The sequence below is a fragment of the Microtus oregoni genome, unplaced genomic scaffold (assembly GCF_018167655.1).
Source record: "Microtus oregoni isolate MIOR12 unplaced genomic scaffold, Mior012 000000F_ref0000247, whole genome shotgun sequence".
NCBI classification, from domain to species: Eukaryota; Metazoa; Chordata; class Mammalia; order Rodentia; family Cricetidae; genus Microtus; species Microtus oregoni.
In genome coordinates, this window is record NW_024543059.1 from 13668964 (window position 1) to 13687736 (window position 18773).

The window sequence follows — 18773 nt, forward strand, 5'->3', positions numbered from 1 at the left end:
ATATTTAATAGCTGATTCAAATGAAGATGCCTTAGAGAAAATGTTTGAAGAAGTAAAGGAAATTTTGCCTTGTTTGGGATTACAAATTGCTCCTGAAAAAAAAATACAAATTAGAAATTCTATTAATAACTTAGAATATAAAATAGGTCTACCAAAAAAAATCGGTCTACCGAAAATTTGACCTCAAAATGTGCAAAGTAGGAGAGATCAATTGCAGACTCTTTTTTTCCCTCAAACAGATATACCATTTATTTTGGAAACATGCCTTCCAGAATTTACATTTGCTGCATTCTCAAATCAAAGGTTGTATATTTCTTTGCCAATCTTCAACCCAACTAAGAAGTGTGAACACCCAAAGTTCTCTCAGGATCCCAGAGGCTGCAAGAGCAACTCTGGCTTTTTGTTTTGTTTTTGAGACAGTATCTTACTATGTAGCTCTGGCTGTCCTGGAACTCACTATCTAAACCAGGCTGGCCTTGAACTCACAAAGATTGTCTGCCTCTGCCTCCCACATTCTGGGACTAAAGGTGTGCGCCACTATGTCTGGTCAAAGGAAACTCATGAATCCTAAAGGGCAAGAGTTTAATAACAACTGGCCCAGAGTTCTCCTATGCAGAGCGAACTGCTCCTCCAGACCTGGCTGCTGAAGCTGCTTGGATCCCCTGGCAAAGGGAAACCCAGAGAAATACCTGCCAGGAGTGCCTGCCTCCTGGGGAGCTCAACAGTAATCCTCCCCATCCCCATGTCTTTACTGGTTACCAGACCTAGCAGTCACGCTAAAGTGCTTTTGTAGCTTGAGCAGGGTCCTGAACCAATGAGAAATGGTGTTTTTCTCAGCTTTTGGCATCTCTGCATATGTTTACTCCTTTACATCAGGCTGAAAGCAGGGATCCCAACCAAAGTCCCTGGAGCCTCCGGTCCGCGGTCTGGCCCCTGAACAGGAGGACTGGCTGGCTTGGGTCCCCAGTGCTGAGGGTAAATGTACAAAGAGCATAGGCTGATTTGTTCTCAAAGCCGGCCAGGAGCTGGAGGAAACCTTCAGGCTTTAGCTTCTCTAGAAACCATTTTACATAGGGGCCAGGAAGCGCGCCCCCCCACCCACCCACCGAGGGCATGAAAGGACAGACAGGTATCCTCCACCAGTACAGGACCCTGAACCTGGCGAGCTGCCTCCCAACACTTCTGTATGGAAATTTCACCCCGCTCTCCCTGATACTCAGGCAGGTCAGTTTTCTGTGCCACCAAAGTGCACAGAAACTTATCTCCTAGAATCTGAACAAACTCCCCCAGCTTGTTTGCGTTTTCGTCACAAACACGATCTTCTTGCCCACCAAAGACGAGGCCATTGCAGGGGCTGGTTATGGCAGAGTATCTAATTGCAGACTCTTAATGACTTTCAATGATTGCTGGGAGACATTGCTCATCCATGGCCCACTATTGGCATAACAAAACCAGAACTGAATAATTTGTTCCAAACCTTAAAAGCTGACAAGGACTTAAGCAGTCCAAGAGAACTGGCTGAGAGTGAACAGGCTTTGCTGGAAAAGAAATTACAGGAGGCACATGTGGATCATTTGGATCCAGAGCTTGAATGCATTTTTGGTTATTTTACCCTCCATGCATTCTCCTTCAGGAATATTAATGCAGAGAAAAGATATTATTTTAGAATGGATCTTTTTACCACATAGACAGAGTAAAAAATGAGAAACGTATGTTTGCTTCTAAAAGAAAAATTAAGACTTCATTAATTAGCAGGAATTGCAATACCTTTTACTAATGATGATATTGACTCATTATGGGCAGAATTTGAACATTGGTGAAGAGCTCGCAGTTAATTTTTGGAAGAAATTAACAAGTATTCCAAAAGCAAGAGAATTCACTTTATAAAGAGAACTAACTGGATCTTCCTTACATTGTATAGGGAATACCACTATCTGGAATCCTTACATTCTATATATTGATGCAAATAAATCAGGAAAGGCAGGTTATCAGTTAGGAAATTTAAGTGAAATTGCTCAAATCCCTTATGATACTGTCATGATCATACAGAACTGACTTTATTATTTATTCAGTTACAAGTTATAATCAAGAACAGAAATCATCATATATTTAGCACACATCCAATCATATATGAGCTTTTGTTCTCTGTTCTTCTTTGCTTGATTTTTGCATTGATTTGGGCTAATTGAATCCAGGTTATTTTAAGCAGAGTGTTGGGGGTGGAGTCGGCTTAAGGACACAGATTGTGCATAGGATAAGAAAATGCAAATTTTGAGCTACAATGTCAGAATATCTTTTATAAAATAACGTAGCCTTGATTCAAACAAAAGACTACTTGCCAATCTGAGATAAAACCCATAGTTTTGATTTGTAAGCCCAATCTAGTGCTTACACAACATAAAGATCTTCAAACAGGCCAGGCAGGTATAAGGGCCAAGAGACCAGCTCCAGTCCCTACCCAGAGATCCAAAGGTGAAAGGCTTCTCAGAGGCAAAGGAAGGGTAAAAGATTTCTACAGTAACTTCACACGCAATCTGAGGATCATGCTTTTCTTTTCATATGCTCTTTATTGTTCTGTTTCTACTCTAATAATGTTGTCCTACGTCTAAATCCTCTTAGCTTCTTTTTCTATCTTCTTCTATTCTAGTTTCTCAAAACTAGAGGCAGAAGGACAGGCATGCCGTGCAGACTGAGGAATGAGGTTGGATATTTATTTAGTGGGTTATGGAAGGGAAGGGAAAAGGGAGAAGAGCAGGGAGAGGGAGAGGCGGGGGGGGGAAGGGGAGAAGTTGGGAGAAGGAAGAGACCAAAGTTGCCTCTTTGAGAGGGAGATGGAAAGGAAGGGACTCAGGCTGGAAGCTGATCAGCTTGCCTGGGCTACAGGGGAGGGAGTGGGTGTGGCTTGTCTCTTAAAGGGACAGAGAAAAGCATTACAAACATTCATATATTGATAAATGTCAGTTTATCCAAAGATGCCGCAGTCGTAAAAGGTTTCTACGTGTAATAAGAGATTCCAACTCCACAGAGCAAAACCTATAGGATGAAAGGGAGACAATTCTGCCCCTGTACTTAGCAGGAACTCTTACCATTCCCCTTAACAGACAGAAAACTGTAGAAAAAAATAAAGTTAATATAATCAGAGGTGATTTGAGCAATATCACCACCACCTTGACCCAGCGTGTGCTCACAGAACACTACACTCAAACATGCAAAATACACTTGTAAGGGTACAAAGTGTGTCCCCTAAAACAGAGCATATAGCAAACCTCAGTAATTCATGGGATTGAAAGCTAGCTCCCGTCCTTGTCCAAGGCAGCGTGGAGATGAAGCCTTGAGTTCTCCAAGGCCAGTGAGAAGTGAGGGAATGGAGCTGAGGAGAATGGGCGGTCATGGATGTCAGAGACCAGATGTTGAAAGGTGGGAGGAGGGGAAGGAGGAGCCATTTACCTACCTGGACCCCGGCCCTCAGGCTCTGGCATCTTGCCCATTCCACGGTCATAGGGGAAGTGCCACTGCCTCACTCAGATTGGCTAGGACACCAGTGCCCAGAATCTGGCCCCAGAACTTCCTGCTTAGCCCATTTATCTGCCTGATCCATGGAAACTTGTCCTCTTTCCTCTGGTCACAGAAGACGAACATCTCATAAGGAGTGAAGTGGTCACTAAAAGGTAAGCAGCTTAGCTATGAGTTCAGATTGGGGTGGGGGGTGACAGTAGCCAGAGTCCCCAGAAAGGGGAAAATGGTCAGAAGAGTTGGGCTTCCCCTCTGACCTTGCTTTAGCTGTAGGTACCTGGCTGGGAGCAGTGACCCTAAAGCCAGTCAGTGTGACACCCTGTCACTGCTCTGTTTCTGATAGCCAGGGTGACAGAAAGAAGGACTCAGGCCTCCAAGCCTGGATCCCCAACAGGGTGGACAGTATTTTCAGGCCCTGGGCGGTGGAATTGGAAAACTTGTGTCCCAGGCTCTGATGATTCCAGGGTGTTGCTCTTTCTCCTTTTAACAACTAAATGAATGAATGCTAAAGGCAAGGGTAACTGCTCCTCTAGTCAGGAAGTAAACAGATGGTGGGGGCTGGAGGTGGGATTCAATGTATCATTCAAGAGATCCTGGCATTCCTGGCATTCCAGAGACAGTCCCATACCCCAGTTAAGTCAGATCAGCTCAGTCTGAACACTACTTCTACCACTTTTTAGATGTAACCTTAACAACCACCCCAGACCCATTTTTCCCTTCTTCCCAATGAGAATGACAGTAGGATCTACATGACATTGTTGTTGGGCTAAATGGGGCCTTCATACAGCTTTGGTAACAGGCATTATTTTTCATTATGGGTGGAACAGCAGCCATGGGCCTGGAGCCCTGTTTGAAGGGGCAAAGGCCCAGTTAATGGCAGCCAGAGAGGCTCTCTGCCTTCAGCCCCCACAGTGGGAAATTTGAGGGAGAGTCTGGGCTTTCTGGTTGAGTGATTCCTTTTAATCTGTGAGGCAAGGGTCACAGGGGAGTCACCAGCCTTTGGGACTTATTGTTCTTCTCCTCTCAACTGAGAAAGATATTCTCTGTGCCCTCCACTTCAGGCAAAAGTGCAAGTTCAGGAGCCAACTAGACCTTAGATAAACCGTAGATAAACCCTCTGGCCTTGTAAAGATCACAAAGAGCTCTCAGTGCTTCACAATAATCAGGTGGTGCCCAGCTCACCAACATTATTGTCCCTAGGTTACATATGAGGAAGTTGAGGTAGAGAGAGAAGGGACTTTTTGATGTCCCATATGGAGAGGGAACAGGTCTCTCAATCTGTTATCAGCCATCTAGAGCAAGTTTATGCACAACACCCAGATACTGAGCAGACAGAGCAGGGAGGACAGGGAACAAACCCGGTAGTGATGACTGTTTTTTCTCTCCCTAGATGAGCATCACATGCCAGGTAAATGGAGCAGAAGTCCTTGCCTCATCTTGTCTCCTCCCCAGGCAGGGTACCAGCGGTCTCAACAGGGGCCAGGACAGTCCCCTGCCTTCCATAGCTGTGACTTCTACTTGACCCCGTGGGTAGGGGATGGGAGGGGAACTGGGAGGACGGTGTCTCCCTATCTGGTGGATGTTAGAGAGAATGACCCCTAACCAAGGGCACAAGGACACAGAGATGCCCAGAGTCCTGGGGTGAGGGGTCACTTGTTGGTCTCATGTCCTTTAGCAATCCCTAATATAGTGCTCCCCACTCTCTCTCTCCTCTGAAACCAAAGCTCAGGTAGAACCAGGGCACTGAAATCATCCTTCCAAGTTTCCAGCGCCCTCTGTTCCCAGTAAAGATGAGAGACTAAACTGAAATTTTCAGTGTCTTATATATTAAAAAAAAAAACCACAGTATTTATTTAGTACATGGGATGCAGGATGGTCACATGGGCACAGGTCAGCTGTGTGTACTGTAGCAAGATTTGTCAGTCCTCAATTTCCTCCTGAAAATGAGAATACTACATCTATCTTGAGAATGGTAGCAAAGTGTGAAAGAGTGCATATTGGCTACTGAGGTTATTAGACTTGGGAGGTGTCTATCATGGTCCAGATCTCACTGAAGTTTTCCTGTTTCTTCAGGCCTACTTCTCAACCCAGGTACCTGCTGACACCCAGAGTCCAGTGTTGCTTGTAGGAATACCAAGATGGAAGACCGATGAGGAAGGAGATCCGGAAACCAGGAGAGGGAGGAGAAAAGAGTGGCAGGATTTGGGGATATGGGGATAACTGTGTGGTGAGGAAGTCCCAATTGCTGCACAGTATGGGATCCTTAAGGGTCACTCAGAGCAGGGTACATCTGTGGTTTTCAGATCTCTGGAGTCCCTTATGGGTACGGAGGCAGGAAGCGGTGAAAACCTTCTGCCTAGGGCCCTACCTCAAGCCAGGTCTACCTCTGTGATGAGCAGAATGACTCAGCTGTGCCTCTGCATCCACCCTGTAGTCTGTGCCATTTCTCCTCTTAGACCCTGGCTGGGGCATCCAGGACCTTGAAGTTCTTCTTCTCTGAGGCATTCATGGGTCAGCACTTCCAGGAGGTGGAGTTAGACAAAGGGGACCCTCAGCCTGGAGACCTCTTCCTGTTCAGATTACAGTCTCCTAAGGCACAGTGGCTTGGAGCCCACGTGGGTGTTTACTGTGGCCACGGAGAGATCATACACTTTGAGGGTGAGCGAAAACAAATTTGGTGAGTTATGAGGTGGGGACTGCCCTGGGATGAAAGTGTAGGTCTCTAAAAGGGGGGGGGGGGGGGCAGCCCAGGGGTGGCACTTCAGTTTGAGGAAATGCCAGCTCCTGTTTGCACTGGGCTCTGCTATCCCCACAGGCAGGACCTCCAGCAGCAGCGCTGGACTCCAGACGCTTCTGGGTTACTGTGAAGGTGTGGTGTGCAAACAGGGTCACCGGGCACTGCAGCGTTCTCGAAGGCTCTGGCGAGTGCTTCGCAGACGCCGCCGCATTGACCCTGAGGAGCTGCAGCGCCGGGTGCGAGAAGCTATGGACAGTGATCCTCCTCCCTACCATCCAACCAGCAGCAACTGCGTGCACTTTGCCCTGAACCTGCTGGGCATGGATTCAGTAAGTGCCTCTCCTCTTGCTGTACATCCCCATGCCAGCCCCAAGTTTGCTAACAAATGCCAACCTGCTCCAGCAAAATTCAGCGGTTCCTCACCCTTACTACATTCAGACCAGGTTCCTCTAAACTGCAGGTCTTTCACTCTGGCATCCCAAACACCCCAGAAACAAATCAGTGTGCCTACTTGTTGAAGTTACACACTATGAAGTCCCTTTGAGCCCCTTGCCAGGCCAGCCTCAAGCCCCAGTTCTTGGATCCTGACCAGGCATTTTTACTGAATACTACCAATCTCCTGCCCTAGTGCTGGCCCAACCTCTCATTCTTCTTCCTTCAGTAGAACTTTCTGGAAGGACACACCAAGACCAAGTTCTCAGCACAAAGGAGACCTATTTGCCCCAGAGGGACAAAGGCAGGGAATAGGAGACAAGGGAGAGGGGAGAAAGGGGCAAGGGAGAGGGGAAGAGATATTTCCCCAGAGGAACAAAGGACTGCCTTTGGATAAAGGGAGGCAGATGTGGCCCATAGGCAAATGGCAGCCTATGAAGGGAAAAGGGTAACCCCTTGTTGGGATGAGTTGGCTTGCTTTGATTGGGTATGCTAATTAGGGTCGACAAAAGGGCCTTTTGATTGCTGAGTTTAAATATTTTGAAACTGGACCTTGGTGGTCAGCCTCAGGAAGATGAAGTGAAATAGTTCTTGGTGGCAGCTTAGGAACATAATTTAACAGTCAGCAGGGTGAGGGAATGGGGAGGACAAGACCAGTCAGAGCCTTGTTTGCCATACTGGGCCCACTAGAGAGAGCCCTTCACCTCCTATTGACCCAAAGTTCAGCTTTCTGAGCTCCACCCATTTCCATCCAGCCCACAAATTCTGATCTTGGAGTTTTGAGATTCCTAGTTCTACAAATCAAGACAGCCCTTGGGAAGTCTTCCAGTCTCCAGGCCTTACCAGGGGTTCCAGCCACTCAGCCTCATGCCCAAACTCCAGCCCAAAGATATGCAACCCATACATCAGCCTAGCTTAGGGCTTTCTCTCCATCCAGCCCTGTTCCCTCCTTGCTTCCTTTTCTCTCCCTCTCCCTCTCTCCTTCCCTCCTTTGGATCCTGGGAGCTGAGCTCCAGGAATCACGAAGCCCCTGAGACCCGGAGGTTAGACTAAACCCTAACACAGTCTGTTACTTCTCCCTTCCCTCCTAGATGCCAACGGACGTGGACTTAACCATGGATTAACTTGACCTTGGGCCCTACTGAGCGGGCCAGAAGAGGCTTCAGAAAGAATCATTAAAGTATTTTCTAAAACCTAAATAAGACGTTAGCTGTTCTCTCTACTTCTTGTGGATCTGCTCTGCTCCCAGAATGCCCCTGTGCTTGCTTCCTGGGTCAGCCTGCCCTTAAATTCCAGGAAGCGGCTAAGCTTCTCACATAGTAGGCAGGTGGCCGCCAGAAGAGGTATTTAGGCTGTGTGAAAAATGAGGTTGGAAAGGTACCATCCCTAATTCTCCAAGGCCGATGTTTCAATCAGTGCCTTCTTTCAGAGTACCCCCCCCCCCTTCCTTCACTGCGTGGGTGGGCGGACCCTTGGAGGTCAGGTGATCAGGGTTGGCGACAGGAGGTCCACATCCCTCCCAAGGCTGTGCTGGTTCACTGTCAGACCTGCAGGTGCTTGTAGTTGCTTTAAGTGCGGAGACATGGGTGACAGGGGGTTCTGAGAGATTGGGGCGAGGCAGGCGCTGTTCCTCCTCCCGGTGAGCTCACCCCAACCCCTGCACTCTGCGGTGGTACTGGTGCCTTTAAGAATCTCAGAGTGCAGCCCTGATTGCTGAATCCGCGCGCAGCCTCCGCCGCGCAGATTTGCAGCGCTGCAGAGCTAGGCCTGCGTCCCCTGCCTCGGCCATAGCCCAGTCCAGCCGCTCACTCGCCCCGCAGCGCAGACCCCATGTCGGCCGCCCCAGCCTACAACGAAGACAAGGGCGGCTCGGCCGGCCCCGGGGAACCGGAATATGGCCATGACCCGGCGAGCGGCGGGATCTTCTCCTCCGACTACAAGCGGTGAGCTAGGGAAGTGCAGGCCCGGACGCGGTCTACGTGCGGGCACCATGGACAGCGCCTGGGAGGCCCAGGACTCGCCCTGTAGGCTCTGTGCAGGGTCGCCTTAAGCGACCCAGGGGACCCGAGGTTGGTGAGGGGGGTGCTAGCAAGGCGGGGTTCTCAAGGAACAGCTGCCCCTATATCCCTGCTTTGCAGCCTTTATTCACTGGTTGAGTTGGTTCAAGGAGAAAATCAAAACAAAACCCCAAACCCAGCACCGTAGGGGAGGGACCTAAATTCGTGAACTGGAGTTTTAGTCTGGGCTGCTTCAGGAAGCCAGCTCAGGCTGTAGACTGAGAAACTGGCTCCTCCTACAAATTCATCCCACCCCACCCCCCATCTACCACCTCATTCTTCCTCTTCCCACCCCACCCCTCACTGCGCTGTGATTCAGCCCTGCTTGTCTAAAGTACGGTTCAGCCCCTGCCCTCTGACTCACTCATTTATTCGTTCATGAATTCAGTAGCAATCATTTATTAGAGGCCTACCGCATAGACCTGCTCCTCATGCAATACAGCAGTGAACAGGCGAGCACAGATTGCTCTGAAGGAGCAAGAATGAAGCAGTGGCCGTTCAGCTTCTAGGGTCAGCAGAGGAGTGTGAGGCTGGTTCCGTTTTTAGGGACACATAAGAAATGGGTCTGGGGTCTCAGGGAAATGACCACACAGTCCAAAGCACTAGGGGCAAGCAAATTGTCTTCTGCAGAGGGGGATTCGGGCTGGCAGGTGCACCTAGTGGGAATCCCCCTGGATTTTTACTACCAATGAAACGGTTACTCTGTCCTTCACTCTGGGTGGGCAATACTAGGCCTCACAGCTTAGGTGGGTGCTAATAACATCGAACCCTGTGCAAGTGATAATCAAAGTGTAATTTTTGAGAACAGGGTGCAGCTTTTTTTGTTTGTTGGTATGTTTTGTTTTATTTTGAGATCGACTTTCTGTGAGTCCCTGGCTGACCTTTGTAGCAGGAATAATAAAAACCCAGAGATAAAAATTAGGATTCAACCTGAAAACCATAAAAGCAAAGCAACCTGGCCACTAGAGATGTCTTACCGCCACCAAGGCTGGGCAACCATAAACAGACTAAGCCTGTCTTGGCTCAGTGGGCTAGTTCAGTCAGTAGAGCATGAGACTCTTAATGTCAGGGTCTGGCTTCGAGCCCCACGCTGGGTAACAAAAGTAGCATGAATAATAAAAAACCCAAGGCAAAAATTGGGGTTCAACCTGGCAACTAGAAAAGCAAAATAGCCAAGCCACTAGAGACATCTTACCTCTACCAAGGCCAGGTAACTGCAAACTAAGCAGACAGCCTCTCTCCTCTCATTTTCTATTCCTTCTAGTGCTGGGATTAAGGGAGTATGACTCCCTAGTGCTGGGATTAAAGGTGTAGACCACCACTACCTGGCTTTGTTTCTGCATTGATCTTGTGTAGCCCAGGGTGGCCTTGAACTCACAGAGATCCAAACGACTCTGTCTCCCAAATCCTGAGATTAAAGGCACGTGTCACCATTGTCTGACCTCTAGTGGCTTTAGCTTTGCCTCTGGTCTTCACAAAAGATTTATTTATCAAAAGAAAAATTATATACCACTACAGTCCTGGAACTCACTCTGCAGATCAGGCTGGTCTTGAACTCACAGATCCACCTGTCTCTGCCTCCCAAGTGCTGGGATTAAAGCTCTGTGCCAAGACCACCTGGCACAGGATGCAGCCTTGGGCATACACTTTAATCTTAGACAAATGTTAGGCTACGAGTCTGCCCAGAATTCGTGGCTCCCAGGACTGCAGGATTCTGTTGAGAAGAGGAAACCTGAGACAAAGGAGATGGAGCCTGTGCTCTCTCTCTCTATGTAACAGTTTAGTAAAGACTCCCATTGGTAGAAAAGACAGTACAGCTGGGTGCAGTGGTGCTCACCTTAACCCCAGCAATCAGGAGGTAGAGACAAGAAGAGCTCTTTGAGTTCAAGACCAGCCTGGTCTACATAGCCAGTTCCAGGACAGCCAGAGCTACAAATAAATAATAAATAAATAACCATATTTTACTTATACTTCTTACAGCCCGGAGGACTAAGGAAAGCAATATGTAGGTTCTTCTGGTGTCAGCACAGTGTGGCTGGAATCACCAGAAGACACTAGAATGAATGAGGGTTCTAAGCAGGGGCTCTCACCAGATTTGTGTATTGGAAGAATCTCAGGCTGGATTGAGGAAAGTGAAAGGGGGGGGGGGGCAGGCTGGAGAGGTGATGGCTCAGTGGTTAAAAGCACCTGTGGCTCTTTCAGAGGACCGGGGTTCGATTTCCAGTACCCACATGTTGGCTCAGAGGGTCCAGAAGGTCTGATGCCCACTTTTGACTTCCTTGGACACCACACAAACATGCACATGATACCCATGCTTACATACAGCCAAAACACTCACAACTATGAAATAAAGAAATAAATAAACCTTTAAAGAAAGAAAGAAAGTGATCTGAGTTGAGCAAAAGACAAGGGAAAATGTCAATTAGAGGTGAGTGGCTGGCGTGAGGCCGGACTAAAAGCAAGGCTGTTTAAACCTAAGCTCTCAACTGTGTCGGCTAACTGAATACAGCATTCACAAAAAGTTTGGCAGCAGTAAAGGATTCTGAACCCAGAAAACCTGAAATGAATTCAAAATCAAACACATAATGGAAGTGGGGAGTCCTGGCCTGTGCTGCCTACTGTGACTTTACTGCAGCTGTGACTCTAAACAGAACATCGCACGCTATAACTCTGACCTGATCACACCAGACACCGACACCGCCTGACATACCTTGGTGCACACGGGAGACCCTCCCTGGAGACTGACATGCCATGAGCCACAGCACTTTCATACAAAAATCTCTGCTTTTACAGAAACATAATGGTTTAATTACAGAACTGGGGACTCCTGACATGGTCCTACCCTTATTCTTCAGCATGGATCAAGTCAGTGTATCTTTGGATGTAGTGTTACCCAAGCAAGCACATCCGTGTCATTCGTATGCAAATTTACTTTAGTCCCGAATGGTAACCTTATTTGTGATAAATATTCGGTTTTGTTATCTTGTTATTATTTTTATGTGTATGTGTGTATATATGCGTGTGAAGTGTATGTGGTGTACATGCACATGTATGTGTGGGTGGGCATGTTGCAAAACTACAGGAAGATATCCTCCGCCTTGTTCTTTGATGCAGGGTCTCTCACTGAACTGAGCTCACAGATTTCTTCTAGGTTGGCAGCCGCCATGCCCAGAGATTCTGCTCTCTCCATGTCCTCTCTGTGCTGGGTTAGAGAAGTGAACAGGACCATGTCTGGCTTTTACATGCGTGCTGGGATCTGAACTCTGGTCTTCTGTGCCAGCACTATTAATTGCTGACTCATCTCTCCAGCCCCAAAAAACTATTTTAATTTCTTTTGGATTGATTGCCAGTCAATGCTTGACGTGTGTGCCTGCTTTAGATCCCTGCAGACGGAGTCATGTAAAAGTTTCTCAGGTGCAAAGCTGTGCTCAGTAGAAATGCTAAGATGTCCTGACCCACACTAGGGAGACAGGGGGACATAAGGGCTTTCTTTCCTATTGCTTTGATCAAACATCTGACAAAAGCAATTTAAGCAGGGGGTTATTTTAGCTCATAGGCTGAGGATATATGTTGGGGAGATGTGATGGCAAGGGTTTGAGGCTGGACATTGGACAACCTCAGTCATGAAGCCAAGTAGATGAATGAATGGTGGGCTTCATATTCTCTCTCTCTCTCTCTCTCTCTCTCTCTCTCCTTCTCTCTCTCTCTCTCTCTCTCTCTCTCTTTTCTCTCTCTCCTGCTGTAATTCTTTTAAATTTGCTATTTTTATTTTATGTATATGGGTGTTTTACATGCATGCTTGTCTGTGAACCACACATGTGCCTGGTGTCTGTGGAAACCCCTGAAACTGGAGTTACAGACACCTGTGAGCTGCCATGGGGGTGCTGGGAATAGAACCTGGGTCGTCTGGAAGAGCAGTCAAAACTCCTAACCACTGAGATTTTTACAGCTCCCACCTTCTCCTTTTTATTCAGTCAGGTGCCCCCATCATGGGAAGTTGCTCCTTACACTTAGGATGGATCTTCCCGTGTCTATTGGAGCAATCTAAATATTCCCTCACAGACAAGCCTGCAGGTTTGGTTTTTTTTTTTTTTTTTTTTTTTTTTTTTTTTTTTTTTTTTTTTTTAGATTATTCTATATCCTACAAACTCACATTCAAGATTAACAGCACAAACTGCTTTGGAAGGATTGATGAGGAATGAGAGCCTGGGCCGGAGTGAGCAGGGATGTATTAGATTCCTAGGAGGACAGAAGCACCATTCTGAGGAAATTTACCGTTCAGTCATGGCTATGAGATTTGGAGTGAAAAAAGAAACTCTTCCCCTGACCCTCTCATGTGCCCGGAGACTGGGATGGGCTCAGACCCTGTCGCCAGCAGTCTGTACCTCCTGTGGCTTTGCTTCTGAGCCTTGAGAGGGAAACCAGATCCTCCCACCTGGCCAGTGTTTAGTTACCGAGTTTCAGGGCGGGCCTTCTGGTGGCAGTGGGCATGACCAGCAGTCCCAGCTGGCTGCCAGCTTAGTACTCTCTTGGAGCTGGACCTGATGCCAGATGCAGCGATTCCTGCAGCTCCCCGGGACGGTAGTGAGGCCAGGGGCCAGTGGGGCTGAGCAGGAGGAGGCTTCCAGTCCTGTGCTTGGTCCTGAAGGTGGGCCCCCACCCTGGTACCAGGCCCTGAAGCCTGAGGAACTTCGGTGGCTGCAGGCTCCTGAGGAAGACACAACCCCAGAAACATCGATAGAAGGACCTTGCCCTGAGGTTGGCCAAGGCCAGACCCAGAGCCAGCCATTAAGGTACAGAACATCCCGCCTCTGCCCCCAGAGAACCGAGGTCAGGGAATGGGTGGCTGCTACTTTCAGCCCAGCTCCCTGTTTAGCCTTCTTGGTAGAGTAGCACCAGGCACGTATTCAGGCTCCAGGCTTGAGGGGCTTCAGGTAGAGCTCACAGGATACCTGAGGGTTGAGAGTATGACTAAGTGAGATAAACTCTGAGCAGAGGGAGAGGGTGAAACATTCAAGGCTTCAAGGCCCATCTTGACTGTCCTACCCCAAGCTCTGGCTGGAGTAGGCTCAGGATAAGGTTTGGGGACAGAAACAAACACGGTCCAAGTTTGAGCAGCCTCTCTGGGTGTGTTGACTGTAACTTGGGGAGGGAGCCCCATGGGCCACTGAGGGGTGTGGGTGGATGTGTCTGATCCCAGGGTCATGTTTGATACACTGGAGGGCTCTAGCCACAGTCAGGAGAGTCTGCTAACCCAGAGTAGGTCAGGGGTCAGGTCAGAATGAGTGCAAGGTAAAGGGATCCGACTGGGAAGTGAATATTTCATGATCTCAGGGCACTGCTGTGTTCCTCTCCCTTCCTCTGCCTTCTGGGAACGTGAAGCCAGTGGGAGCAGTGGGAGCAAAAGAGGGATGGGGTCCATCATGCTCCAGGAGGAGAAAGGCCACCTCACTCCAAGAGGCATCGTGTGGGTTGTGGGCATTTGAAGATCAATTCTGCCAGCTCTGTTTTATACCCAGTGTCCCTCCCTTCGGCCAAGAGCCTAAAATGCATTACCAGTTTTGTGGGTGGGATGGCCTAGGGTGTGTGCTTTTGACAGGGGCCTGAGACATTTGGAGCATGGCAAGGACACCCATGTGTGAAGCAGCCAGCTTCTAGGGAACACTGACAGTTAAGAGATTGGCCTGCTCTGTCCACTGCAGGCCATTGCCCTACCCCACATCACACCAGGCTGGGCCTCAGGTGGTCAGAGGATCTCCTCATCTGACTTGAAGTCCCCTGGCCATTCTGGTGAATGAGCTTGGAGTAACCAAATTTGTCAAGGTTGTATAAGTATTGTATATGGCTGTGGTGACTGTAAGGGGCCTGTGTATATAGGGTAGCATGGGGAGGATGGAGTGGTCTCTTACGGCATATGTCTATAGGTGTGTAGGTGAAATGCATCTGGGGTTTGTGCCTTGAGAGTGTTTCTGTGGAAGGATGCTGTATTGTTTTGTATTTGTGTGAGCGTGTGTGTTTCCCTGGGGCTTGTGGGTATGTGTCTGCAGTTTCACGTATATGATTATTTGTGTCTTTGAGGGATGTGTGTGGGATATGGCTCTATCTCTGGGGTACGGGTAGACCCACAGGAGTGGACACGTGTGTGGTACATGTGGGCGGTACTCATATGTGAGTTAAACATGGAGTGTCTATTTGAGGGGTACAACAGTGAGCACTGAGACGTGGGGAAAGCTGGTACCCACCTCTGTCAGCTCCCAAGACTCTAAGTTATGCCAGTGACTCAGTGGAATTGTTTGTGCTTCTGCCCACACCTCAGCTCAACACCCCTGAGTGACTGGTAACCAGGTCTGTGTCTGGGAGTGTTGTGTGACAAGAACAGATACAGATTCACTCCAAATGTGGCACCAGAGACAGACCAAAGAAACAATCCTACCTAAGTCCAGCTCAGTGAGCCAGGGAATTCCAGGAGTATGGGTGAACAGCTACCCACAAAGGTAGCTGGGTCATCGAAAAATCCAGTCCAGCATGGGCAACAGCTCCCAAAAGCTGTATCCCTGGAGATCCCTGCATATTTCTGAGTGGGCTTGTGGAAGAGTCTCCTCTCTTCAAGATGGCTACCTCTGCGCAATTATAGGGTGGGGCCTGGTGAATCCCATTTCCTGATCTTATAAGTTTCATATACTTCCTGAGTCTTATGGAGCCTGCCATCAGGAAGTACAGTTTCTTTAAGAAATAACTCCCCTGATGGTAGTGAGAGGGACAAAGTGGTTGTCTTATGGTCTTTGCTTTAAGAGCACCAAAAATTTTTTGGTGTTGGGGCCACCCAGGAAAGGGCACTTTGAGCTAACACGTGCAGGGCTGGATGCATTCTGCCCATCATCTGCCAGCTAGCAAGAGCCTCTGTGTTCTAAAAGGCATCCTTTTTCTATTTTGCTTTTCTGTCAAAAATCTTTTCCGAAAAGACATTTCCCATGTACATACGTATGTGTTGACTTGGATGTATGACAATGCTCATGTGTGTGCCATGCACACGTGCATATGGAGGCTGGTGAGGAATGAAGCCTCCTGAAGTTCTTGGGACATGGGTTTCTTAGTGCTCCTATCCCTCCTTATTTTTTCTGTTAGGCTCACACACATGACTGGCACATGTGTAATGAGATTCTCTTTCTCATGATATAGGTCACTGATTTCTCTGTCTCAACAGAAGACACATTGGCCTCTCTCCTAGGACTGGACGTTGTTTCTAGATGTTTTATTTCACCCAGGGGTGTTTTATACCTTCATAAATGGCCACCCAATGCTAACTGACAGGATTGACTTTGGACATGAGGCCACCCTTGGAATCTTTGGGAGTTGTCTGGTTCTTGGATTCATTTTGGTCTGTAAGGCCAAGACCTGCAAACACGTTTGACGTGGGGAGAGAGCATCATACTCTTCTTTTTGTGTGTGTGTGTGTCTGGGGGCACTCTGCAGGTGCACATGTGTGTGGGTGCCAGACACCTACCCTGTGTTCCTCAGAACCACCCACCTTGTTTATTTGAGGCAAGGCCTCACCCACTGGTTGCTGGCTCTCACTGTTTTGATGAGGTGGACTAGCAATCAAGCCCCAGAGATCCTCCAGTTTCTGCCTCCCGGGTACTGGAATTACAAGCAGTTACCACCGTGTCCTGCTTTTAATGGATGCTGGGAAGCAATCTCAAGTCCTCACGCTCGCATGAAAAGCACATAATGACAAATCTCCCTAGTCTCCCACCCTTGTTTGATACCCAGTTCCTCTCCCTTGGTTCTTCCCATCCATTGAGCTAGGCCTTATCTTTCTACCCCAATCTTTCCTTTGTCCCTTAGCTCTCTGAATTTTGTTGTTGTTGTTGACTGGTCTGGGTTTTGAGACAGGGTCTCACTGTGCCGTGATGGCTGGCCTGGAACTCATAGAGATCCACTTGCCTCTGACTCCTGGGTGAGGATTAAATGTGTGCCCCATCATGGCTGGTTTAGTTTTCTATGGTTGAAGTAAGAAAGAACCACAAGCTGGGTTACTGACTGGGAACAGGGTCTCCTGGGCTTCCTGTCTCCTATTCCTGAGCCTGGGATGTGACACTGTGCACAGTTCAGGTGGGGGTCAAACCCAGAACTCTGTGCAGCTAAGCAAGCACCCTAACAGCTGAGCTTCATCTCAGATCCTAGATTAGAAACTTTCTGTTTCAGCTCAGAAGGCCTAGAGTCTATAATGAAGGTGTTAGTGCCTTAGCTAGGGTTTCTACTGCTGTGAAGAGACACCATGACCATGGCAACTCTTATAAAGAAAACATTTAATTGAAGGTGGCTGAAGCCCAGAGAGCTACATCTTGTAAGAAACAGGAAATCAACTGTCACACCGAATGAAGTTTCAGAAAAGAGACATCAAAGCCTGCCCCCACAGTGACACATTTCCTCCAACAAGGCCACGCCTCCCAGTAGTGCCCTCCCTTTGGGGGCCATTTTCCTTCAAACCACCCCAGTTAGTTAGCAAGGTCATGCTTCCTAGAAACCCAGTGGGGAATCCTTCTGGCTTGCTGGCTATCATGGACGTTTGTTGGCTTACAGATGTAAATCTTCAGTCCTGTGTCTTTACAGTAATTGAGCTATCTTCCCAGCTCACATCCTTGACAAATCAGTTTCCAAAATTTCTAAGGCACTGGGTTAGCACTTCAACATCCTTTCTTTTGGCCAGGGAACACGATCCAGCCCATAAAAGTGGCTGGCCCACAAGTCTCTCCTGAACGCCTAATCAGGAGCTTACCCATTTCCACTCCCTGCCTGTATCCCCTGGCTCTGGTCCCTCCTTGGACTGGACTTGGCCTGAGTCCTACCTGGACACTGGTGGTGATCCATGCCCATCCTGCTCCTTATCTGACCGTCTATGTGTCCCACCAGGCACGATGACCTGAAAGAGATGTTGGACACCAATAAAGATTCCCTCAAGCTGGAGGCCATGAAGAGGATTGTGGCAGTAAGAGGGGTTTCCCCTGGGTGACGGGCCTGCCTGTCCCAGAGCAGTGACCCTGGGTATGTATCAGGCTTTGCCCTAACCAGTGCTCCGCCCCCTCCCCTTTTATTTTCCTCTCTGATCCCAACACACAGATGATTGCCCGAGGGAAGAACGCCTCAGACCTGTTCCCTGCCGTGGTGAAGAATGTAGCCTGTAAGAACATAGAGGTGAGCACCGTCCACAGACGGGCTCCCATCCCAACCCAGGACTCAACTCAAGCTGGGCTGAGGGCAAGGAAGGAAACTATTTAACACTTGGGGGACTGCCTGCTCAAGCTGTCCCTGTCCTCATGTCCCTGAACTGGATGTCAATCAGGGTAGAGGGCTGGGGACACACTTAAGGCTGCTGTCTCCTACTGGACGAACTTGACCCATGAACCATAGCTGCATGCATGGGTGGTTATGGCATCCTGGGCGGTGAAGGTGCTACCCCCTGCTGGGACACCAGCCAGGACACCTGCTCTCTCTCCTAGGTGAAGAAGCTTGTCTACGTGTACCTGGTCCGATACGCTGAGGAGCAGCAGGACCTAGCCCTTCTGTCCATCTCTACCTTCCAGCGTGGCCTAAAGGTCAGAGGTCTGCATGGGGCCTGTGCGTCATTGGAACTATATCCATGAATGTCGTGTAGGCTCTGGAGAGCTCTTTCTACTTGCTATAGCAGGAAGGTTCAGAGGAGAGCAAAGGACCAATGAAGCCTACGCAGGTAGAAGCCAGACTTAGAAAGAACTTGGGATAGGGAGCTAGGTGCCCAGAGCCCATGTTACTGCCCCCTGAGATGCCTGTGTGTGAAGTAATAAGGGCGGCGGCGGGGCTGCGTCCCCAACACCCCGGCCGCCTGCCCAGCTAGCTTATGCCCCGAAATAATTACACGGAAACTGTATTCTTTTAATCACTGCTTGGCCCATTCTCTCCTAGGCTAATTCTCACATATTAATTTAGCCCATTTCTAATAATCTGTGTGTAGCACCCCAAGGTGCGCTTACCGGGAAGATTCTAGACTATGTCCA

General features: G+C 48.7%; 1 protein-coding gene and 1 pseudogene across 2 annotated transcripts in view; one reads left to right on the forward strand and one right to left on the reverse strand.

The window, feature by feature from the left end:
- Positions 1 to 748: 748 nt before the first annotated feature.
- On the reverse strand, positions 749 to 1346 carry LOC121465663 (annotated as a pseudogene).
- A 6835-nt stretch (positions 1347 to 8181) lies between these two features.
- Ap3b2 (adaptor related protein complex 3 subunit beta 2) overlaps positions 8182 to 18773 on the forward strand; it is a 34659-nt gene continuing 24067 nt past the window's right edge. The window contains exons 1-4 of one of the 2 annotated variants that reach the window (XM_041653819.1): positions 8182 to 8625; positions 17653 to 17728; positions 17860 to 17934; positions 18240 to 18335. In XM_041653819.1, the coding sequence (XP_041509753.1) occupies positions 8513 to 8625; positions 17653 to 17728; positions 17860 to 17934; positions 18240 to 18335 (360 nt within the window). In that variant the 5' untranslated portion in view covers positions 8182 to 8512. The remainder of the gene's footprint in view (positions 8626 to 17652; positions 17729 to 17859; positions 17935 to 18239; positions 18336 to 18773) is intronic. The other variant, XM_041653828.1, reaches the window with a different exon arrangement.